Source organism: Muntiacus reevesi, chromosome 13, assembly GCF_963930625.1.
Source record: "Muntiacus reevesi chromosome 13, mMunRee1.1, whole genome shotgun sequence".
Classification (NCBI taxonomy): Eukaryota; Metazoa; Chordata; class Mammalia; order Artiodactyla; family Cervidae; genus Muntiacus; species Muntiacus reevesi.
In genome coordinates, this window is record NC_089261.1 from 63,177,760 (window position 1) to 63,204,945 (window position 27,186).

At 36.1% G+C, this 27,186-nt stretch overlaps 1 protein-coding gene across 3 annotated transcripts in view; it reads right to left on the reverse strand.

The window, feature by feature from the left end:
• The window catches only part of LRBA (LPS responsive beige-like anchor protein), a 719,345-nt gene that overhangs the window by 430,129 nt on the left and 262,030 nt on the right, over positions 1-27,186 (reverse strand). For all 3 annotated transcript variants that reach the window (XM_065905003.1, XM_065905001.1, XM_065905002.1), the window contains exon 36: positions 24,330-24,438. In XM_065905003.1, coding sequence (XP_065761075.1) covers positions 24,330-24,438 — 109 coding nt within the window. The remainder of the gene's footprint in view (positions 1-24,329; positions 24,439-27,186) is intronic.

A 27,186-nucleotide genomic window follows, 5' to 3' on the forward strand; every position in this document is an offset into this window, starting at 1 on the left:
ACAAAACATCTACAAATGCTAACTAAACAACAGAAGAAAAAGAAACTGTCCTAAATGCAGAGTTGGACGTGAAAGACAGTAAAGAAACCCTCTGTGACAGATGTCAAATGTAGATTTCAAAACCAAAGATATAAGAGTAACCAGGTGCTACCAGAGCCTTAGCTGAGAGTCTGAGCAAGTCTACCTATGGAGATGCACGCTGCGCAAGGCGTTCTCATTAAAGACCAACAGGCTGTGGTTTAAACTGTCACAGAAGACAGGTTTTGGGCCAGCGCAGGTAGGGAGTTTAAACTTAGATAGCCTCACAAAGCCAGGTGCCTTTGAAAACTATGCTCTTAGTGAAAGGAAATGCGTCAGTCAGCTGAGAGAGAAAACAAGCTGTATCTCTGTGCCTGCTGTGAGTGGGGAAACGTGCACAGAGAGCTCACTCACGATCATCAGCCCGCCCACACACGGACTGTTGTCCAATTTAAGAAATTACTGTCACAGCACTACTGGCTGTTAATATGCCCAGGACATAAGGCAGAAGCAAACAGGAAAGACCTCTGAAGAGACACACCTTTAGAAAAAGTATGAATCCTCTCACTGATAAAGCTTTACTGAAGATAAACCACATTCATAATCCACAATGCAATGAACAATAGTGGGAAGACACAACAAAGACGTAACAAAGAATAAAGCTAGATGTCCTCCCCAACATTCTATTATTATTTAAGCTATAAAATCAGTATGCTTCAAATTACTAAAGATATTATAGAATTACATACATAATAAAAATTAATATTATTTATAAAAATAATATAAAAATGAATAAGTGGAAAAGAAACAAAATTAATCCTTTTTTAAAAATTAACCTATGTATTTAATTGGAGGCTAATTACTTTACAATATTGTGGTGGTTTCTGACATACACTGACATGAATCAGCCACGGGTGTACATGTGTTCCCCAGCCTGACCCCCCTCCCACCTCCCTCCCCATCCCATCCGTCAGGGTTGTCCAAGGTCACCAGCTTTGAGTGCCCTGTTTCATGCATCAAACTTGGACTGGTAGTCTATCCCACATATGGTTATATACATGTTTCAATGATATTCACTCAAATCATCCCACCCTTGATTTTTCTCCCACAGAGTCCAAAAGTCTGTTCCTCATTAGCTGTGTCTCTTTTGCTGTCTCGCATATACAGTCATCGTTAGCATCTTTCTAAATTCCATATATATGCGTTAGTATACTGTACTGGTGTTTTCCTTTCTGATTTACTTCACTCTGTATAATAGGCTTCAGTTTCACCCACCTCATTAGAACTGATTCAAATGCATTCTTTTTAATAGCTGAATAATATTCCATTGTATACATGTACCACAACTTCCTTATCCATTCGTCTGCCAATGGACATCTAGCTTGCTTCCATGTCCTGGTTATTATAAACAGTGCTGTGATGAACATTGGGGTACATGTGTCTCTTTCAACTCTGGTTTCCTCAGTGTGTATGCCCAGCAGTGGGATTGCTGGGTCATATGGCAGTTCTATTTCCAGTTTCTTAAGGAATCTCTACATTGTTTGCCATAGTGGCTGTACTAGTTTGCATTCCCACCAACAGTGTAAGAGGGTTCCCTTTTCTCCACACTCTTTCAGCATTTATTGTTTGTAGACTTTTTGATAGCGGCCATTCTGACTGGCATGAGCTGGTACCTCATTGTGGTTTTGATTTGCATTTCTACAAATGTAAAAGATGTTCCCTAAAATTTAAAAATCAGGAATGAATTAAACAGAAGAATCTCCAAAATGGAAAACAGATCCTAAAAAACGAACACAAAAATTATAAGATTAATTTAACTATCTTCCATTAAGTCTCTGAAAATGATGTATGTTTTACACTTGCAGCGTTATCTCAAAAGATAGTAGCTACACAGCCATTAGTAGCATGCTGGACAGTACAGACATAAGAAATGGTATAAAAATCAAAACTGCCGAGCAGCGGACTCTCGGTTTCAGGGTGACTGCCCCATGAACTGGGAGTGCTTCCAAGTGAAAGTTTTCTCTTCCTAAGGAGGTCATCACTCTTAACATGATATACCAGCTAAGGTAAAGAATAAGTAATAGACTAACATGTTCATGTTTCTTTAGAGGAAAGCTATATACATTTCCTCCACCATAATAGTGACTCAGTTATCTTAAGTGTTTTCACATAGGAAAAGAATGTAAGTTTGAAAAAGGAAAAAGAAAAGTATTTACATTGAATTTAACAAAATATCGCCAGTCCCGTCAAAAATTTTATAACTAAAATTTTAAAACAGTCCATGTAGACATGGACTGATTCCTTGATACAATGGATAACAAATGTAGCTAAATATCTGAATTAAATTCTTATATATGAAGCTAACTCTTTCTAAACATTCAGTTCAGCCACTCACTCATGTCCAACTCTTTGAGACCCCATGGACTACAGCATGCCAGGCTTCTCCGTCCATCACCAACTTCCTGAGCGAGCTGAAACTCATGTCCATCAAGTCGGTGATGCCATCCAACCATTTCAACCTCTGTCATTCCCTTCTCCTCCTGTCCTTAATCTTTCCTAGCATCAGGGTCTTTTCTAATGAGTCAGTTCTTTGCATCAGGTGCCCCAAGTATTGGAGCTTCAGCTTCAGCATCAGTCTTTCCAATGAATATTCAGGACTTTCCTTTAGGATAGACTGGTTGGATCTCTTTGCGGTTCAATGGACTTTCAACAGTCTACTTCAACACCACAGTTCAAAATATTCAGTTCTTTAGCACTTAGCTTTCTTTATGGTCCAACTCTCGCATAAATGCATAACTACTGGAAAAACCATAGCTTTGACTAGACGGACCTTTGTTGGCAAAGTAAAGTCGTTTCTTTTTAATATGCTGTCTAGGTTGATCATAGCTTTTCTTCCAAGGAGCAAGTGTCTTTTACCTTCATGGCTGCAGTCACCATCTGTAGTAATTTTGGAGCCCAAGAAAATAAAGTATCTAACTGTTTCCCCGTCTATTTGCCATGAAGTGAGGCCATGAAGTGATTGCTGAAGCCTGGCTTGTGGAATTTTGAGCATTAATTTGCTGGCACGTGAGATGAGTGCAATTATGCGGTAGTTTGAACATTCTTTGGCATTGTCTTTCTTTGGGTTTGGAATGAAAACAGACTTTTTCCAGTCCTGTGGCCACTGGTGAGTTTTTCAAATTTGCTGGCATATTGAGTGCAGCACTTTTCACAGAATCATCTTTTAGGATTTAACATAGCTCTGCTTGAATTCGATCACCTCCGCTAGTTTCGTTCACAGAAATGCTTCCTAAGGCCCACTCTACTTCACACTCCAGAATGTCTGGCTCCAGGTGAGTGATCACACCATCATGATTATTTGGAACATTAAGATCTTTTTTGTATATTTCTTCTGTGTATTCTCGCCACCTCTTCTTAATATCTTCTGCTTCTGTTAAGTCCATACCGTTTCTGTCCTATAGTATGCCCATCTTTGCATGAAATGTTCCCTTAGTATCTCTAATTTTCTTGAAGTGACCTCTAGTCTTTCCCATTCTATTGCTTTCCTCTATTTCTTTGCACTGATCACTGAGGAAGGCTTTCTTATCTCTCCCTGCTTTTCTTTGGAACACTGCATTCAGACAGAAATATCTTTTTCTCCTTTGCCTTTAGCTTCTCTGCTTTTCTCAGCTATTTTTAAAACCTACTCAGAAAACCATTTTGCCTTTTTACATTTCTCTTTTCTTGGGGATGGTTTTGATAACATCTTCCTGTACAATGTTATGAACCTCCGTCCATAGTTCTTCAGGCAGTCTTGTCTATCAGACCTAATCCCTGAATCTATTTGTCACTTCCACTGTAAATGATTAGATTTAGGTCATACCTGAATGGTCTGGTGGTTTTCCCTAAATTCTTCAATTTAAGTCTGAAATCTGCAATAAGGAGTTCATGATCTGAGCTGCAGTCAGCTCCCAGTCTTGTTTTTGCTGAATGTATAGAGCTTCTCTATCTTTGGCTGCAAAGAATCTGATTTCGGTATTCACCATTTGGTGATGTCCATGTATACAATTGTCTCCTGTGTTGTTGGAAGAAGATGTTTGCTACAATTAGTGCGCTCTCTTAGCAAAACTTCGTGAGCCTTTGCCCTGCTTCATTTTGTACTCCAAGGCCAAACTTGCCTGTTACTCCAGGAATTTTTTGTCTTCCTCCTTCTGTATTCCAATCTCCTGTGATGAACAGTACATCTTTCTTTCTTTCTTTTTTTTTTTTTTTTGGTGTTAGTTCTAGAAAGTCTCGTAGGTCTTCATAGAACCATTCAACTTCAACTTTGTTGGCATTAGTGTTTGGGGCATAGACTTGGATTACTGTGACACTGAATCATTTGCCTTATAGATGAACAGACTTCATTCTGTCATTTCTGAGACTGCACCCGTGTACTATATTTCAGACTCTTTTGTTGACTATGAGGGCTACTCCATTTCTTCTAAGGGATTCTTGCCCAGAGTAACAGATATGATGAAGTGAAGTGAAAGTTACTCAGTCGTGTCCAACTCTTTGTGACCCGATGGACTATATAGTCCATGGAATTTTCCAAGCCAAAATACTGGAGTGGGTAGCCTTTCCCTACTCTAGGGGATCTTCCCAACCCAGAGATCGAACCCAGGGCTCCCACATTGCAGGCTGATTCTTTACCAGCGAGCCACAAGGGAAGCCCAAGAATACTGGAGTGAGTAGCCTATCCCTTCTCCAGCAGGTCTTCCTGACCCAGGAATCAAATCGTAGTCTTCTGCATTGCAGGCAGATTGTTTTCCATTGAGCTATCAGAGAAGCCCATATAATGGTCATCTGAATTAAATTTGCCCGTTCTGGTCCATTTTAGTTCACTGATTTCTAAAATATTGATCGATGTTCACACTTGCCATCTCCTGTCTGATGACTTCCAATTTACCGGGATTCATGGAACTAACATTCCAGGTTCTTATGCAATATTGTTCTTTACAGCACCAGAGTTTATTTCTATCACCAGTCATATCCACAACTGCGCACTGTTTTAGCTTTGGCTCAGCTTCTTCATTCTTTCTGGAATTATTTCTCTGCTCTTCCTCAGTAGCACGTTGGACACCTACCAACCTGAGGGAGTTCATCTTTCAGCGTCCTATCTTTTTGCTTTTTCATTCTAATTTTTAATTTACAAATATTTTATTTCAATTTGACCATGTAATATGCATATTAAAATAAGACAAAATAGACATAACTGAATTATAAGTACAAAATTGAAAACAAAAAAAACCAGGATTAATATCCAGATTCTAACTCCCATGTGAACTGTGTAACTTTGGGGAAATTACTATGCCTCTCTAGCCTCAGCTTCCTAATTCTATACAGTGGGCCTAAAAGCAATGGCTTCCTCTTTAAAAAGAGTTCATATTCCAAAGATAAACCAAGTAAGCCATACAAAACAATCTAACAGACTGGCAGTTGATAAGCACTATGTAAATATTTGTCATTATTATTATGATCAGACTACCACTGTCTCCATAAAACAATTTAAACTTTATAGTTCATAATGTATAAAAGAAGCATGGACTTAAATACAAGAAAATATTATATAAAATGCCATATTAAAAAATAAGATTTCTCCAAACTCATTCTATGAGGCCACCATCACCCTAATTCCAAAACCAGACAAAGATGCCACAAAAAAACAAAACTACAGGCCAATATCACTGATGAACATAGATGCAAAATCCTTAACAAAATTCTAGCAAACAGAATCCAACAACATATTAAAAAAATCATACACCATGACCTGGGCTTGATCCCAGGAATGCAAGGATTCTTTAATATCCACAAATCAATCAATGTAATACACCACATTAACAAATGGAAAGACAAAAACCATATGATTATCTCAATAGATGCAGAGAAAGGCTTTGACAAAATTCAACACCCATTTATGATTAAAAGTCTCCCAAAAGCAGGAATAGAAGGAACATACCTCAACATAATAAAAGCTATATATGACAAACCCACAGCAAGCATCACCCTCAATGGTGAAAAATTGAAAGCATTTCCCCAGAAATCAGGAAAAAGCCAAGGGTGCCAACTCTCACCACTACTATTCAACATAGCTTTGGAAGTTTTGGCCACAGCAATCAGAGCAGAAAAAGAAGTAAAAGGAATCCAGATAGGAAAAGAAGTGAAACTCTCGCTGTTTGCAGATGACATGATCCTCTACATAGAAAACCCTAAAGACTCTTCCAGAAAATTATTAGAGCTAATCAATGAATATAGTAAAGTTGTAAGATATAAAATTAACACACAGAAATCCCTTGCATTCCTATACACTAACAATGAAAAAACAGAAAGAGAAATTAAGGAAACAATACCATTCACCATTGCAACAAAAAGAATAAAATACTTAGGAGTATATCTACCTAAAGAAACAAAAGACCTATACATAGAAAACTATAAAACACTGATGAAAGATATCAAAGAGGACACAAACAGATGGAGAAACATACCGTGTTCATGGATTGGAAGAATCAATATTGTCAAAATGGCTATTCTACCCAAAGTAATCTATAGATTCAATGCAATCCCTATCAAGCTACCAACGGTATTTTTCACAGAACTAGAACAAATAATTTCACAATTTGTATGGAAATACAAAAAACCTCGAATAGCCAAAGTAATCTTGAGAAAGAACAATGTAACTGGAGGAATCAACCTGCCTGACTTCAGACTCTACTACAAAGTCACAGTCATCAAGACAGTATGGTACTGGCACAAAGACAGAAATATAGATCAATGGAAAAGAATAGAAAGCCCAGAGATAAATCCACAAACTTATGGACATCTTATCTTTGACAAAGGAGGCAAGGATATACAATGCAAAAAAGACAACCTCTTTAACAAGTGGTGCTGGGAAAACTGGTCAGCCACTTGTAAAAGAATGAAACTAGAGCACTTTCTAACATCATACACAAAAATAAACTCTAAATGGATTAAAGATCTAAATGGAAGACCAGAAACTATAAAACTCCTAGAGGAGAACATAGGCAAAACACTCTCTGACATAAATCACAGCAAGATCCTCTATGATCCACCTCCCAGAATATTGGAAATAAAAGCAAAACTAAACAAATGGGACCTAATGAAACTTCAGAGCTTCTGCACAACAAAGGAAACTATAAGTAAGGTGAAAAGACAGCCTTCAGATTGGGAGAAAATAATAGCAAATGAAGAAACAGAAAAAGGATTAATCTCAAAAATATATAAGCAACTCCTACAGCTCAATTCCAGAAAAATAAATGACCCAATCAAAAAATAGGCCAAAGAACTAAACAGACATTTCTCCAAAGAAGACATACAGATGGCTAACAAACACATGAAAACATGCTCAACATCACTCATTATTAGAGAAATGCAAATCAAAACCACAATGAGGTACCATTACACGCCAGTCAGGATGGCTGCTATCCAAAAGTCTACAAGCAATGAATGCTGGAGAGGGTGTGGAGAAAAGGGAACCCTCTTACACTGTTGGTGGGAATGCAAACTAGTACAGCCACTATAGAGAACACTGTGGAGATTTCTTAAAAAACTGGAAATAGAACTGCCATATGACCCAGCAATCCCACTTCTGGGCATACACACCGAGGAAACCAGATCTGAAAGAGACACGTGCACCCCAGTGTTCATCACAGCACTGTTTATAATAGCCAGGACATGGAAGCAACCTAGATGCCCATCAGCAGACGAATGGATAAGGAAGCTGTGGTACATATACACCATGGAATATTACTCAGCCGTTAAAAAGAATTCATTTGAATCAGTTCTAATGAGATGGATGAAACTGGAGCCCATTATACAGAGTGAAGTAAGCCAGAAAGATAAAGAACATTACAGCATACTAACACATATATATGGAATTTAGAAAGATGGTAACGATAACCCCATATGCAAAACAGAAAAAGAGACACAGAGCTACAGAACAGACTTTTGAACTCTGTGGGAGAAGGTGAGGGTGGGATGTTTCGAAAGAACAGCATGTATATTATCTATGGTGAAACAGATCACTAGCCCAGATGAGACGCATGAGACGAGTGCTCAGGCCTGGTGCACTGGGAGGACCCAGAGGAATCGGGTGGAGAGGGAGGGGGGAGGGGGGATCGGGATGGGGAATACGTGTAACTCTATGGCTGATTCATATCAATGTATGACAAAACCCACTGAAATGTTGTGAAGTAATTAGCCTCCAACTAGTAAAAAAAAAAAAAAAAAGAGTTAATGGCCAAGAAAAAAATAATAAAAAAAATAAAAAATAAGATTTCAAAAATAGTTAATATGTAGAAGTCACGAATCACATCAAGCTAAAATAAATGTCTCATTATTTAGAAGCTTGTATATTCTCTACAAGACTTCCTTATTATTCATTTTCATTTCCTGTATTCACTTAAATTTTTTAGTTAACAAGAGAATAAACTGTATCAGCTAACAGGAGGATAAACATTGAAAATAAATGAAAAATATACCTTCTGCATTGATCAATAGTATAAAAAAAAGGAAATGGAACAAAGAATTAGATGGATTAAATTACTCATTGATATGATCAGATGTAATTTAGGAAATACACATGAGTTCCCTGCTTTTGTATCTCACTCCCAAGTAAACTGTCTCTTTCCTATAGAAAGCAAAAGAAAAAGCATGTTCATATTACAATGTAAAGCAGACATTTTTAATTCTATAAATAATCAATCAATTATATACTAAATATTATGCTAAGTGATAAGAATTAGGAGCAAAAAACTCTTTCCATAGCAAAGAATCTAGAACAAGCTACTTACTGTTACTGAGAATACTTGTTTGAATGCAAAATGTTTACCTTCATTGTAATAATAGACTAAAAATCTATTACAGTTTTGACAGTTCCTTTTAGGGCAAGTTTATTAGTTTTTATAGTAAACGATTTCCTTATATAAAACTCAACTATAATCTGTAGAGATTTCCAATCCTGTAGAATACTATCTAGAGGAAGAAACACTCATGTTCATACTAAACTCAAATGTCAAATTAAGATTCTACAGAGAATCAACAAGCATACTATAATGCTTACTGACATACAATGAACACTCAACAAAGATTAGTTACTAATGTATGAACACCAACAAGGTAAATAAGCAAATGCTAAATTAAAAATTTAATTTCATGCTCTTAAATCTAATAGAATTGCCAAGGATACTCTCCTTTGCTCCATTAAACAAATATTCACTAAACATTAATTATGTACCTTTTACAAAAAACTGAAAATTACAAAGGCGCAAAACACAGGCATGATTTCAACTTTATACTATGAGACGTGACATGTACATAAGGAAATATCCTTATAAGTTATTCATTATGAAGTCAACGTTAACGGAGAGTGGTAGCATAGAGAATCCCCTGCATCAGGGAAGAGTTACCAACTTTGGTAGGATAGTCACAGAGGGCCTCTGAAGAGATGACTTAGAAAGAGGAAGATGAAGTTTAGAACTTAGACACAAAAAGCAGAAGGAAGAGCACACTCTGCTAAGACCATCCTTTGACAGTTCATTGTTCGTTTCAAAACTTTAAAAACTAGATTTTTAGAAGCTCCAATTTCTGGCTTTCTATCTACCAACAGGAAGTACAATTGTCTGTTGCTACTGAATCACCTGGTGATCTCATGCTGATTATGGTGTTAAATGCTAGCAGTTACAGTGAAAGGAATTTCATGTTTATATACCCAACCGCCTAGTGAACATCTCCACTTGGATGGCACACAGACATTTCAGTTGTAACATGTTCAAAACTGAGCTCATGACTTTTCCTCACTGCCCTACTCTGCCCCTTCTAAAGTCTTATCACTTAAGCAATTCCATTCTCCTATTAAATAGTTGCTCAAACCAAAACCTTCCAGTCAGCCTTCATGCCCTTCACTCTCTCAACATAAATCTATCTGCATATCCTGTTAGCTCCAAAACAAAACCGATTAAAATCCAAGCATTTCTCACTACTTCTACGGCTATTAGCTTACCCCAAGTCATCATTTCTTATCTCATTTACCACAGTAATTGGTCTTCCTATTTAGGTCTTTGCGTCCCTTCAGTCTCTTCCTAAAGCAGCAACCAGAATGATGTACTTAAAATTTTACTCAGATCCTCACTTCTCTGCTCATTACCCATCAAGGGCTTACCAACTATTGAGAGTCAAAGTCATTGCAACGTGTTATAATGTCTTCCATGATCTAGTCCAACACTTACTCTTTAATCTCATTTCTTCCTATTTGCTCATTTACTCATCTTTTTCATATCATCCTTTATATGTCTCAGGCATAAAACTGCCTGGAAGCCTTGGACCATGTGCACTCTCCAAACCCCTTAACTCTCTCACCTCCTTTGTCCTTTCAGCCAAAACCTTCCTATCATCCTATTTAATGGCCACGCAAGATTTCTTTTTTTTTCCTCCAGAGTACTTTCTACAGTCTATCTTTAGAATCAATACCTTAATGTTACTGTTTATAATCTGTCTTCCCTCAAAAGCAAGTAATTTCCTAGAGACCATGTATTTATGTCAGTTTTACATTCTCAGCACAGAACAGTGAGTGCCCTATATACAGTAAATCCTCTTAAGCAAATGAATGTACAGAGACTGACAAAAGAAAGAGACTGTTAGAAGGGCTAAATTAGCGAGAAGATTAATATGACTAATGGCTCAGCAGTATGAATCCACCTGCCAAGGAAGGAGACACGGGTTCAATTCCACGTCAGGAAGATCCCCCGGAGGAAGGAATGGCAATGGACTTCAGTATTCTTGCCTGGAACATCCCAGGGACAGAGGAGCCTGGCGGGCTACAGTCCACGGGGTTACAAAGACAAACACAGTGACTGAACAGCAGCAACAACAATGCAACATAACAAGGGGAGAGTAGCAGCAGATGGTAAAAAAGTGAAAATGTCAATAACGAAGGGTCACAGAAGCTACGGTAAGTGCTCTGGATTTTCCTCAAACATAAACGGAGAAGCACTGCGGAGTTACGTAAGGAAGGCGATGCCATGACCCAGTGCCTGTTTTAGGGTCACTCACACTGATGTGTAGAGAACACGAGAATGGATAAGGGTAAAAGCAGGAGGCTGCTCCTGCCATGCAGATGAGAGACAGCAATCTGCACTAAGGCGAGAGAAGTGATACAACTACATAATTTCGAGAGAAATTATAAAGATTGAACTGCCAGGATGTCTGAATTTATAGCAAGGGGGAAAAGAGAATTCAAGGTTGACTCTCAGCTTTCTGCTCTGGTAGGCTGGTAGGAAAGGAAGATCAAAAGTGTTTTTTTAAAACACATTAAATACAACGTAATAAAAGATAGAAGCTCACATATAATTGAATGTTTACTACATGCTAGACACAGTTGTCAATGTTGCACGGGGATCTCATTCAATTCCCACAGCTACTATAGTTCTCACTTTACAAATGAGGGACTCAAGACCTAAGAAATGACAAAGGTAAAAATACTGAGTATTAGAGCTCATATCAAAACCTTGGCTGTTTGAATCCAGAGCTGAAGCTTGTAAAATTCAGGCTATAGAGGGACCATGGTGTTTGTGAAAATTCTAAGTGGATCTATAAAATAACATTAAATAAACAGGCCTGGCACTCAGAAAAGTAACTTGGACCAAAGACAGAAACTTCAGAATTACCAGACTAAAGGTAGTATTTAAGAATTATGAAGATAGTTTACATTACTGAGCAGTGGAACACAGACACATAGGAAAAGGCTGAGGATAAAATTCCAAGGAACTTCCATATGAAAAAAGAAGCTAGAAAAGTACTGAGAACAAGACAAGACAAGAGACAGCAGGCAACAGCCTTACATATTAAGATTAGGCTTACTAAAATAAAAACAAAGAGAGGTAAATACTAGTTTTGATTACAGTGAAGTCATTGGTAATCCCAAGAAGTTTCAGAAGTGATGGTAGAAGCCTGAACGCCATGAAGCCAAGATGCCATGAGGAAATTCAGAGGAAAGAGAATGTATGTTGAAAACTAATGTAAAGATTGACTACTGGGATGAAAGAAAACTAGGAGGTGGAAGAGGGAAGAGAAGGTTCTGAATCCGCTTTTAGTTTATTTAAAGGTGGATTATATTATAACATTCCTGTGCTTTCCCAAGAGAAAAGGAAGAATGATTAAGAGAAAAGATAAATGAGATAAGCAAAATCTTGATAAGCAGGAATGAGGAAGGGCTCCAAAAAACAGCCAGGTTTGTCACTGAAAAATATGGGTCTCTGGGATCCCTGGAGATCCAGTGGTCAAGAATCTGCCTGCCGAAACAGGGACATGGGTCCAGGAAGAATTCGCAGGCCCCAAGGCAACCGAGCCCGTGCGCCACAACTAGTGCCGCCCACACACCTTCCAGCCTGTGCTCTGCAACAAGGGCGCCACGGTGAGAAGCACTGCAGTGAGAGAGGGTCGCTCACTGCAACTGGGGAAAGCTGGCTCAGCAAGAGCCCTAAAGCCACCGGAAACAAACAAACAAACACAGAATCTATAAAACACTGGGCCTTTCTGGTGAGATCACAAAGAGTAGGAAACCACTAAGTGACTGACACTTTCACTGTCACTGGTGGGAGGGAATTAACACAAAGAAGATATTGATTAGCTTGGTGATGGACAGATTCATTCCACTCTAATACAATCTACTTTTGCAAGAAATATGAGTTCAGGGACTCCGCTGACAATACGGTTAGAGTAGGGCATTTGGTTTTGAGGGCAGGGATTCATTTGAATGAATGAAATAATTTATTTGCAGTATGGGTATTAAGCCTTCCAGAGAAGGCTTGTGCTTTTGGTGTCATTTCTAAGAACCCATTTCCACATACAAAGTCATGAAGATTTACCACTATATTATCTTCTAAGAGTTTGTGGTTTTGCTCTAACATTTAGATCATTGATACATTTTGAGTTAATCTGCATGAGATAAAGATCAACTTTATTCTTTTGCATGTAGATATCCAGCTGTCTTTGCACAATTTGTCGAAGAGACTATTCTTTCCTCATTGAATTTCTTAAGCTTGTCAAAACTCAACTGGACTATAGGTACAAATTTATTTTAGATTCTAAATTCCATTCTTCTGTTATACATGTCTATTTTAGTGCCACTACCATTATTATTCTATGTGAATAATTGCAATTCCATGTGAATTTCAGAAAAAAAAAGGATAATTTTTAAATCACTGTCTACTTTTGGAAGCAATTTTTCATGCTCAAAGTAAAACTTTGCAAACTTATAAGTGAGACTATTAGCATTTGGTCTAATATATGGTGCTGAAAACAAGGAACAATCAAAGATAATCATCAGTTAAAACAAACACATTTGCACTGTTACCACTCCTCTATTTGAAGCCATGTCAATTCATTATGCCAGCAAATTGTACGTAAGAATATAAATGAGTAGCATTATATATATACTACACACACATGTACAAAAAATGCTATGAATCACATTACTAGCATACCAGGTATAAAGAACTTTAATAGTTCTATCACTAACATTTGCACTTTTCCATTACCGACAAGTGAGATTCTCTTTCCATTCTCCATCTTTCCCCCACTTAACAGACTCTTCATGTTCTTAAAATTTTTATTTTTACATAAAATAAAACCTGAACAATTGAACCCTGTACAATTTTCACATTTAATTTTCATAGAGCTAATCACGTCTTACTGAACATCTAGCAAAACAACTTAGTTTATATTCCCAAGGGGAATTTTACTATCATCAGAGTGTCAGGCATTTTAGGCTGGTATTTTTAAAATGTACAAAAAGCCTGTAAATGTAAGTTTAATATCAAATTAGGCCAATTAGAAATCCTCAATAAATTTCAAAGTTAGAAATTGTACATATCATTAACTATCTGCTCATAATGCAATAGAATAAAAATTTTAAAATGTGAACAAAAAAATAAAGGACAAATCCTTTGAATACTAAGTAACTACCAGATCAAAAAGAATACCAATTAAGAAACTAGGAAAAATGAGTATGTCATGTAATAAACAATAGGATGAGGCCACTGCTGTCCTCACAATAATACTAACACCCTGACTTGTTCTCATTACTTTAAAAGGAATAAAACTGTGCTTTCAATAAACAAGAAAGAAAGGAATAAAAGGGGAGGAAAAAAAAGTTACCCAAGATGCAATTGAATTAGAAAGCAATTTAACTCAACCAATCAATAAGCCTAAGACTTGGCTCTTTGGAAAACAAACCAAACAAGAACTATTATATAGACAGTTTATGACAATAGTATGTAACAAAAGGAAAACCAACATCACTTATAAATACTGAATAATTATAACAATCCTTAAAAAGTCAGACTTCTGTTTTTTAAAAATCCTCAATCTGGTAGGATTTATTGATGTAAGAAAATCTGTTAAAGTTACTAATATACAACATAATTTCTATAGATTTTGTAATAAAAATATGTAATAATCTTTAAAGGTAATGACAAAAGTAAAATAGAAAAATCAGTAGTCATCTACAGAAAAATATAACAACAAAATGCAGAGTAGAAAATTATAAACTGTAGCACTTCTCATAATACTACAAGAATGGAAATAACATAAAAGTCTAATAAAGGAAGTCTAGCACTCTAATAGTAATTATATTATTAGAGACATACAAAAATACAATGGATTACTATATAAAACAACAAAAAATGAGGACACTCACTATATACTGACGATTGACCATACACACACATGCACACAGTGCAGGCACATTCTTGATCATCTGAACCACAAGGGAAGCCCCCCACACATACACACACTAAGGTGCAAAACGACGTATACTATACATTTATCTATGAAAAATGACACGACATATTTGTAGTTTCTCCTTTAAAAGCATCCTATTGATTCTCATTTGGTAAGTGGGGACTTTCAGTGAATGAACATATGTGCATCTTTAAATGACAGTAGGACACATGGGACCTTTGTACTACTTTTGCCACTTCTTTTAATTCTATAATTATTTCGAGTTAAAGTTGAGAGAAAAACAATAGAGATAAATCATAAATTATGAACAATGAATGTCTTTTTATTTACATTTTTCCTTATTATTCTAAACTTTCTATAATAAACATGTATGTATCATTTCCATAATAAAGAAAATAGACACTTATTATGACAAGAGGAAAGCAAATAATCATCAATCACACAAATGCAAGTATCAAAGAGGTAAACTGGATAATTCATAATAACCCTAAAATTCATAGTTTCAGACCTATAATATTATATTTCTTAATTTCCTTCACAGTCCTTCAGAACTGTCAAACATATGTTGAATGATATATTTTCTCTACAGCAAAAAATACTTCATTATATCATGACAGAGGATACAAGACAGAGACCACACTGGGTGGTTGTTAGGAGATCTGAGTTCTTCAAAATTATCAATTTTTGAGCTATGTGACCAATGCCAAATCACATTCTCTCAATCTATCTTGCATACTTTCACAGATCTGTTGTGGTGCTAAAACGAGAAAATGTGTGTTAAACCATTTAGCAGTTCATGTTAGAGGCGTCACAGAGCAGAGAGACCTCTAACTGTGTATCAGGCCACTTGGGCTCAAACTCTGGCTTCACTGCATATTAGCTACAGGACCTAAAACAAATCATTTAACCTTTCCATCACTTATAAAGCCAAGAGAGTAATAGTAACAATATTTAGCTCAAAGGATGGATATAAAGGGTTTTTTTATACTTGTTAAGAGTTTAGATAAGTTAAGTGCTATCATAGAATGGTTTACTAATATTTTTTAAAATGTGAAAGCACTTAAACTGGCAAAAACAAAAGCTCACTATTTTATTAAAAAATATTTTGTTTCCTAATGTGAAAAAATATTTGAATCCTTCAGCTAAAAAAAAAATACGTATTGACAGAAAACAACAAAATTCTGTAAAGCAATTATCCTTCAATTAAAAAATAAATTAATTAAAAAATACATAGATTGCTATATTAAAAATGAATCAAGTGATTTTAATGCTCTTTATTTCATAAAAGACATTTTATTACTCCAACTAAGCTAGTCTGCCATTCTACTGAAGCTAAGAAGAATTGAGTTCTACTGTATAGATAAAACTCAAAGCAACATCAGCTAAAAGGCCATTAAGAAACGTTTACTGAAGTGAAGTTTAACCTACACAGATTTAAGCTATTAAATAATAAAAATTAAGCTGTTAAATGATAATCTTGATCACATGGTTTACAGATATTAACATTCGTTTCAATAAGCTAAAATTTGATAGACAATTAAATAAAAATATGGTCATGAATTGCGTACACCCAGACATATACTATACTTACAAAACAGGGTACAACGGTTTACACAACATAATTTTCTTTTTAATTTTTTTAATTAATTTTTAAAATTTTAAAACATTCTGTTTACAGCTGTAAGGTTATAAAGTAAAGATGTACACCTAATCAATGAAGTCATGACATTCATGGAAGTTCCACATAAATCAAAAGCTGAAGATGTCAAGGATATCCCACTATAATGATAATCATGCAATGAACTAAAGAGATGTGCATTTCAGATCTACAGTGTCATCAATTCCCTGATAATAAATGAAACAAGTCAGCTATTTTATAACCATAAATGGTAATATTAAATACATGACATCTCTTTTTTTGCAGGAGGAAGTAACTAGCAGTAGATAAAAGTTCAAAAATATTATTAAAGATGTACAGCATGAATTCAAGGCTGAATATAGATAGCCTTTAGAATATAAGCTGTCCAAGAAAATATATGCTTCATCTTCTAGAGTATTATTTAAGATTTAAGAGCAATACAGTTAGAAATATGTTAAATATGAATATGCCTTAATCAATTGGGGTTTTGTGGTATAAACACACAGAATTCTTTTCTTTGAACATAAAAGACTAGGAAATACTAAAACTATGTTTGCTGTCTTAAAACTGACTCTCATATGAACCAGTCAAACAAATATGTTTTTTCCACTAATAACACACATAACAATAAAATCAATTTGGAAATACTTGTTTTTATTTAGATATTTTTATTATAATGCTTTAGAATATTTCTATAAATAGTATAAATCTCATAGCAAGATGATAAAAGATTAAGAAAAATTTCACTAGAAAAATTTCGCTACTTTAAGCCTAGAATAAAGCTGTTGTCTGTGCCAGGATTAAAAATTATTCATACATCCTATTGAAATCTCATAAAATGTGAAACAAATACATAGGTTAGTGATTAACACAAAAACTGCCCAGATCTGGATTCCAGTTGTAATTCTGGGTTATTCCTTCTTTATGCTGTTATATCATTTATAAAATTAGAGATCATAACAACATCACCTCGGAGGTTTATTGTATGGATTAAATTAGTTAAAACTTACAAAGCACTTACAAAGCATCATGTTCCTGACACAACATAAGGACTCACAAAATATGGCGTAAAGTTACCACCATTATCCCTCATCTAAATTGCAAATGTATTTAGCATTTGGGTGAAATCAACTCAGTTTCTTGTATTACACAGTATTTTAGAAGTAATTTTTTCTCTTTCAGTTTCACATGTTTTCTTCTTCCTCATTCTCTCATCTTCAAACAAATACAAAGACACATACCACCACCATGATCACTAAAACTTCAAATAAAAATAATGAACTGCAATTTCAACCCAGAATTACAAAGGAATTTCTCTATAACCAAGAAAGGACAAGGAAGATGTTCCAGATTAGGATGGTAGGCTGAAACGGCAATTAAAAAAATTTTTTTCTTCCTTCAAATCCTAAAAAATTATCAAAAGCAAAACTATTGGGTGAAAAAAAAAATCTAATAAAAATAACCAGTAACAAATGAAACATAATGTAAACCACCAAATACTTAAAAATTGGTGGCCATTGGAAAATTAAACATACTGAAATTAGAACTAAGGCTGCAGTAAGCTCAGTTCTTAATTAGCCATGTCCTCATTTGAGTCCAAAGTAACACTGGTAAACTGACAACATTTTAAGAATTTTTCTTAATGCCTTCATATATGAAGAAACACAAATTGAGTAGGTATCATTATCATCTTCTAACTGAAGATGCTAGAAAAAGCCTACAGTGTAAAAATAGGTGAAACAAGTAAGTGAAAATACAGTCTGACTTCCCAGGGCAGAAGGAGACTCGCGTACTCTCTGAAATGATGGATAATGACTCAAAGCCGAAGCACATTTCTCCCTGATAAGACTTCTCCATGTTTCTAAAAAGATGGAATGAACCTTGTAGAAAATAATTAACAAAATCTTATAAGATAAAGTAAAACTTAGATGAGCTAAGGAGGCTTCCTCACATCTATCAATGATCTTTCTCCCTCTCTTCGTGATAGGCAAATAAAACTAGTCAAAAACCAAATTTCAAAAATCAAACTATAGCTCAGGTAGGGAAAAAATAGCTTTACAGACAGAGAGGAGAAAGGAAGAAGTCACTAAGACAATCTATCTAAGCCAAACAGTAGCTGCATAAATACTACATAAACAGTAGTAAACATAAATCACCAATCAATGAATAAATAAAAAAGAAATAAAATATTTAAGAAAAACTAGAAGATTCTATACAAAAGATAAAGAGCCCTAGAAGAATATATAACAAAAAAATGAAAGGAAATTTCTCATGATTTTTTTTCTAGAAAACATAAAAATGTAACTAAGAAAAAAGATAAAAGTAAAAATGAAATAAGTGGAAGAAGGTAAAGAGAGAGGCTGGAGGTTTAAATAAACGAAATGAAGAACAAAATAATCATTAAAAACTACAAAAAGACAAAATAAAATATTAAAAACATCCTCATGGCAAGAGATCAAAGGAAGTAAAGCAATTAAGAAATAACTAACAGATACGAAAGATAGTCATATCTACCACAGACTGTGTCACTAAGAAAAGGAAAATAAAAGGCAAAAGATATTTCAAATTTTAATTTACCGAAATTTCTAAGAACTAAATGAAGAATCTGAATTTGCAGATTATAACAAAAGACTATGTTCCAGGAACTTTTTGATAAATAAGGCTCAATACTGAGTCATAATCTTGTTAAGAAATGAACTCCCCGGACAAATTAAAAAAATCAGAAATAGAAAACAAGCAAATCATCAATGGGACAAATATCAGACTATCCTCAAACTTCTCTGAAAGCAACATTCAAATCCAAAGACAATGAAGCAAAGTCTATAAAGTTTGCCAAGAATATTCAATCCATCAGGATGTCATTCAGATATAAGGACAGCTGGCAAACATTCTTAAACATGAAAGAATTTTAAGTTTACAGCACGCATGAACTTTTGTTGGAGGGAGAGGAGGCGATAAAACCCAGCAATTAAGACTTGAGTCAAAAGAAAGAACCTGAGGGAAATTAAGAAATTATGATTAATAAAAGAGGGGGTAGAGTAGTGCATTCACTTAAATATACTATAAATACTAAAGTACTATCAGAATTGTGGTTACGATACATGAGTGTTACATACGTAGACTATTAAAAATAGAATATAACTTGAAAAATTAAAAGTTGATAAAAAATGAAGTATGAGAGGACTCAGGTCCTCAGCTTTCATAGCAGACTATGAACTGAAATATGCAATTTTTAACAAGTTATAAATGGAGCTCTTATTTTTAAAAAAATGCCATCAACTTATTCATCCTTTTATAATTAATATCCTGTTAATTGAGAAAATGATTCTTTTGGTAAAGAAACTTTTCCTTCTGTTTTTCCATTGTTTTAATTTTGCTACATTTACATGCAATGCTGTAATAAGCAGCCTTATATATCTATGCTTACATACTATTACTTCTTTTCTTACAAATATATTTATAGAATAGGGTTACTGGGTAAATGGGTGTGTGTGTGTGTGTATGCGCATCCATGCAATTATTACTAAAAAACATATGACCATATTGCCCTACCAGAATACTAAAAATGTACATTTCCACTGCAAAAATCAAAGAATCCCATCGCCCATCTCATCAACCCTATCTTCTTCAACAGTACTAGCTATGACTCTTACTTTCTCTTAGTCAGAGACTAGAGAAGTGATATCATGATTAATCTCATTTACATTTCCTTGAATGTTTTTGTAAACATACAATGATCCAATTATCATTTTATATGTTACTGGTAACTTACATTCTTCTGTGAAAACCCTATTCATATCCTCTGAACATGTGCCTATTGGGTCAACTTTTCATTTATCACTTTATGAGAATTACTAAGACAGTAGGGCTTCCTAGGTGGCTCAGTGGTAAGGATCCACCTGCCGATGCAGGAGACGTGGATTCAATCCCTGTGTTGAGAAGATTCCCTGGAGAAGGAAATGACAACCCAGTCCAATATCCTTGCCTAGGAAATCTCAAGAGGAGACTGGCAGACTACAGTTTCCATGGGGTAGTAAAACGGTTGGATACAACTCAGAAACTAAACAACAACAACAATTAAGATAGCAAACGTTGATTTATCAGTCTTTCCATGTTCCATCATGTCCTCCCACATGACTGATTGCATGTTTCCTCAGCTTAACATTAAATGTAGTAATAAACATTTTTTCTATTCTTTCTAAACATTCTATTCTTTCTAAAGTGACCTGTCTTGGTTACAGAATTCTTGCATATGCTTCAGTTCCACTTTTGCAGTTTTCCAAATATTTTTCTAAAATATTAACTAGGTCATCTTTCATCTTATATATCTTTACTCCATTTGGAAAAATTTTTGTATTTTTTTTAATAGTATTGTTTTAATTAGTATTGTTTATCTGGGAAGTCAAGTATATCCTCAACATTCTCATTTCATAAATCTCAATGATATATTCATGCATTTCTTTTTTCTGTATTAACTGGATATTTACATATCCAAATATAATATGGGGAAGTTTTTGATGTTTAGATATCTTTTAAGGGATATTTAAATTTTAAATACTGTTATTCTAATGGAATGATATGCTAATGTTACTTTACTGAATTTACATATTAATTTGAAAAAATTTTTGTGGCAATAATCTCGTGGATTATAAAAAACATGAAAATATTTGGGGAAATATGAATGTCTACATTTAAATAATAGCATTGTAACAGTTAATTTTCTGATTTGATAAGTGTACCAGATGACAATGAAGGATGTGCATAGGAAATTCTCACTGAAGTAATTACAAGTAAAAGTTTATTATGGCTTCAACTTATTCTCAAATTCAGAAAAGAAAAAGAGGACAGAAGTAACTGTGGTGAATTTAAAAAATGGCAGAATTTAGAACGGTGAAGAGTAGTTCTTGTACTACTCATCTCTCTCCTGCAAATCTCAAATTATTTCAAAATAAAAGAAGGATCCTACATCCCTGTCACTGCATGTCTCTCATCCACACACAGGTTTACTGCCCAGTGTGGAGTGACTGTCCAGTAGTTTATATTTAGTATTTTATCAACGAGATTTTGTATTTTTGTTACAAATAACTGTTTATTTTTTAGAGAATTCAACCCAACATAGTATTTTTAATGGTATACAGACTATATTTCTGTTTTCCATTCTTAACTGGCTATTGCTTGCTGGTCAAAAGATAATCTATTAATTTTTTGCATATTTATCTTATATCCAATAAAATTAATGAAGTCCCACTTAATTCTGGTAGAAAAATGTTCAAGAAATCCTTAGATTTTCTTAGATCATAGCATTAGTGACCTGAAAGTGCTATTTCTTTCTTATCTAACATTCATATTAACAGTATCTTGCACTTGCAAGAATATCAAAAAATTTTTGTTAAATATTATTAACAGAAGGTATCAATCACTCTTTTTTTGCCTGATTTTAATAGAAACAGCTTTAAACATTTCAAATGATGTTTAGTAAATGGCAGTAAACAAAACCATCCTAAAGAAAAAGAAAAGCAAGAAGGCAAAATGGTTATTGGAGGAGGCTTTACAAATAGCTGAAGAAAGAAGAAAAGTGAAAAGCAAGGGAGAAAGGGAAAGGTACATCCAACTAAACGCAGAGTTTCAGAGAACAGCACGGAGCTACAAGAAGGCTTTCTTCAATGAACAGTGTATAAAACCAGAAGGAAACAACAGAAGGGGAAAACCAGAGCTCTCTTCAGGAAACTGGAAATATCAAGGGAACATTTTGCTCAAAGATGGGCACAATACAGGACAGAAATGGTAGTGACCTAGAAGACACCAAAGAGATCAGGAAGAAATGGAAAGAACTGTACAAAATAGATTTTAATGAACCAGATTACATGTGGTCAGTCACCCAGATATTCTGGAGTGAGAAGGCAAGTGAGCCTTAGGAAGCACTGTTGTTAATAAAGCTAATGGATGCAATGGCGTTCCAGTAGCGCTATTCAAAACCCTAAAGGATGATGCCATCAAAGGGTTACATAAAATATGGCAGCAAATATGGAGGACCCAGCAGTGGCCTCAAGAGTGGAAAAGGTCAATCCTCATCCCAATTCCCAAGAAGGGTAGTACTAAAGAATGCTCTAACCACTGGACAACCATGCTCATCTCCCATGCTAGTAAGGTCATGCTTAAAATCTTGAACGCTCGGCTTCAGCATTATGGGAACCAAGAATTTCCAGATGTCTAAGCTAGGTTTAGAAAAGGAAGAGGAACTAGAGATCAAATTGCCAACAGTCGCTGAATCATAGAGAAAGCAAGGGAATTTCAGAAAAACATCTACCTCTGTTTCATTGACTACACTAAAGTCTTTGACTGTGTGGATCGTAACAAACTGTAGACAGCTCTTAAAGAGATGGGAATACCAGACCATCTTACCTGTCTCCTAAGAAACCTGTATGTGGGTGAAGAAGCAACACAGTGAGAACTCTGTATGGAACAACTGACTGGATCAAGATCGACAAAGGAGTAAGATAGGGCTGTCTGCTGTCACCCTGTTTGTTTAACCTATACGCTGAGCACAACATGAGAAATGCCAGGCTGGATGAATTACAAGCTGGCATTAAGATAGGCGGGAGCAACATTAACAACTTCAGATATGCAGATGATACGACGCTAGGGACAGAAAGCAAAGAGGAATGAAAGAGACTCTTGATCAGGGTGAAGGAGGAGAGTGAAAAGGCTGGCTTAAAAATAAATATTAAAAAACTAAGATCATGGCATCTGGCCCCATCACTTCATGGCAAATAGAAGGGGAAAAGGTGGAAGCAGTAACAGATTTCCTCTTCCTGGGCTATAAAATCACTGCAGATGGTGGATGCAGCCATGAAATCAGAAGACAATTGATCTTGGCAGGAAAGCTCTGATAAACCTAGACAGTGTGTTGAAAAGCAGAGACATTACTCTGCCCAAAAAGATCCATGTAGTCAAGGCTATGGTATTCCCACTGGTCATGTACAGTTGTGAGAGCTGGACCATAAAGAAGGCAGAATGCCAAAGAACAGATGTTTTAGAACTGAGGTGCTGGAGAAGACTCCTGAAACTCCCTTGGACATCAAGGAGATCAAAGTAGTCAATCTGAAGGGAAATCAACCCTCAGTACTCATTAGAAAGACTGAAGCTAAAGCTCCATTTTGGTCACCTGATGCGAACAGCCAACCCACTGGAAAAGACCCTGATGATGGGAAAGACTGAGGGCAGAAGGAGAAGAGGGCGTCAGAGGATGATATGGCTGGATGGCATCATGGATACAATGGACATCAACTGTTCTTAACATGTTAGAAAGAACCCCAGATGCTGCTTTTTTTTTCCTCCCAATTCTTAGCAAATGTTCCTGTCAAATTTTCTAGTTCACCTTAGATGTGAATTTTTGTAATTTATATAGCTACAACACCATTAATTTTCTCTATGATTTCATGCTTGTTCCACAAAATCAGGAGCAAGTGCCGAGACAAGCACTGTTCCCAGGATGGCTCTGTCACTTGATCCCCCTGTAAGAAGTCAGGAAGAAAGCTGTATGCGCCTTCATCTCCTCTGCAACAACTTCAGGGGTAAAGAACCTTCATGCCTCTGTTCAGCTTCTCTCTAGAAACCTGAAAGATTTCATCTAACACATGGGTTTTCATTTCCAGTAAACCAGCTCTACTTTGCATACAGAAGAGCAAGAGTCGTTCACTAATCTAATTTACTGGCCAAGAACTACAGAGTCTTGCACTATCTTTCCAGAATCCACCATGATACCCTCACAAATAAATTTTTGATTTTTTGATGACACATGATTGTTAAGACCATGCTGCAATGTTACCTCCACAGTTTCCTATAATTAGCGTTTTAAAAAGGTAGCTTCCTCAGCTCACTCACAGGTATAACCTACCTCAAATTCCGCGTGTCTGTGAATATCCTCTGCTCGCTGCCTGCTCAGGATAAACTCAGCTTCATTTGCTACTCTTACTAGATGATCCTTCATTGTTTGGCTAAGCAACCTATGAAGAGATGAACATTCACACATAAATAAATGCATCCACATGACATATGATTTTTCATTGCTCAAAGGTGGTGTATTTTGTTATTTGGGAGAGGGAAGAACTTGTACTGTCCTTTTCTGGCATCATAACAAATGAAGGACTATTATTTCACACTAAATAAATGAAAAACGTAACAGCAAAGAGTGATCTTCTGGTAACAGCAGATTAGCTTTTATCAAACTAACTATCCAACAAAAGCAACTGAAAATGCTAGATTAAATTTATGTTTTAATCTTTTAAGGTACTGGAGAGCTTCCAAGGTAGCCAAGATTTAAGGAGCCAGGATCCCAGAGAAGATGTTCAGCATGACTTTTCCTGTTGACATATTTGCTATTCACATGCAGGAAGAGAGAAGCTAAATATAGCTGTTATAAGTTTTAAAGCACTAGGGAAATAAAAATTGAATTTTACAACCTTTAAAGGTGGAGGGATCCTAGTGGTTTACCCGGGCTTACAGAAGGAGAACTACTCTGTAGGAAACAGATAACAGACCAGTTCCCCAAAACATTAAAACAGACCATCGAACATCATGGTTATGTGCGTGTAGTGAAAAAACTACAGAAAATTTTCAGAATCTCATAGAATGAGGAAAAAAAAAAAATCAAAAAGAAAGATGTAATACACTCATGGTAGGTCACAGACTCATATTAGAAGTGGACTACTCATGTAGTAGACACGGGGTTTTCAGAAGGCCTAGAAGGGCTCCTAGCTAAAAGGAGGCAAATTGTAAATAGGGCAAACTCTAACAGAGATTTTAAAAATTCCAGCTTTGGATCAGCTCAGTCTCAATATATGTGTGTTAGTCACTCAGTCAAGTACAACTCTGTGAATCTGTTGCTCTGTCCTTGAGATTCTCTGGGCAAGTACACTGGAGTGGGTTGCTGTTCCCTTCTCCAGAGATCTTCCTGACCCAGGGATTGAAGAAAGGTCTCCGGCATTGCAGGTCAATTATTTACCATTTGAGCTCCTTGGGAAGCCCCAGTCTTAATATAATCAGCACCTGACCTAACTACTGGGCTTCCCAGGTGTCTCAGTGGTAAAGAATACACCTGCCAACACAAGGAAACATAAAAGATGCAGCTTCAGTCCCCAGGTCAGGAATATCCCCTGGAGGAGGAACTGGCAAAGCACTCCAGTATTCTGGCCTGAGACATTCCAAGGAAAGAGGAGCCGACTGCAAAGAGTCATGTATGACTGAGGACATGCAATCTAACAACTGATCAAACATCAAAAGGAAGTCCTCCCAGAGGAAGATGTAATCATCTAAGGACTGTTAAATACAACCTCCTGCAATATTAAACACAATTTCCAACATTCAATCACCAATAATATAGTGTTGAAATATACACACTACTATAGGTAAAATAAAAACTAGCAATGACTACTGTATAGCACAGGGAACTCCACTCAATACTCTCTAATGACCTATATGAGAAAAGAATTTAAAGAGTGAATAAATGTGTATGTATCGGCCAATCACTATGCTTTACAAAGGAAATTAACATAACATTGTAAATCAAAAGTTCAGTTCAGTCACTCAGACAAGTTGACTTTTTGCGACCCCATGAACCACACAGCACACCAGGCCTCCCTGTCCATCACCAACTCCCGGAGTTTACTCAAACCCATGTCCATTGAATCGGTAATGCCATCTAGCCACCTCATCCTCTGTCATCCCTTTCTCCTCCTGCCCTCATTCTTTCCCAGCATCAGGATCTTTTCAAATGAGTCAGCTCTTTGCATCAGGTGGCCAAAGTACTGGAGTTTCAGCTTCAGCATCAGCCCGAGAAATGAACACCCAGGACTGATCTCCTTTAGGATGGACTGGTTGGATCTCCTTGCAGTCCAAGGGACTCTCAAGACTCTTCTACAACACCACATTCCAAAAGCATCAATTTTTCGGCACTCAGCTTTCTTTATAGTTCAACTCTCACATCCATACATGACTACTGGAAAAACCATAGCCTTGACTAGACGGACCTTTGTGGAAAAAGTAATGTCTCTGCTTTTTAATATGCCGTATGGGCTGCTCATAACTTTCCTTCCAAGGAGCAAGCGTCTCTTAATTTCATGGCTGCAATCACCATCTGCAGTGATTTTGGTGCCCCCAAAAATAAGTCAGCCACTGTTTCCACTGTTTCTCCATCTATTTGCCATGAGGTGATTGGACCAGATGCCATGATCTTAGTTTTCTGAATGTTGAGCTTTAAGCCAACTTTTGCACTCTCCTCTTTTACTTTCATCAAGAGGCTTTTTAGTTCTTCTTCACTTTCTGCCATAAGGGTGGTGTCATCTGCATATCTGAGGTTATTGATATTTCTCCCGGCAATCCTGATTCCAGCTTGTGCTTCCTCCAGCCCAGCATTTCTCATGATGTACTTGGCATATGAGTTAAATAAACAGAATGAAAATATACAGCCTTGACGTACTCCTTTTCCTATTTGGAACCAGTCTGTTTTTCCACATCCAGTTCTAACTGTTGCTTCCTGACCTGCATACAGGTTTCTCAAGAGGCAGGTCAGGTGGTCTGGTATGCCCATCTCTTTCAGAATTTTCCACAGTTTATTGTGATCCACAGAGTCAAAGGCTTTGGTACAATCAAGAAAGCAGAAATAGATGTTTATCTGGAACTCTCTTGCTTTTTCGATGATCCAGCAGATGTTGGCAATTTGATCTCTGGTTCCTCTGCCTTTTCTAAAACCAGTT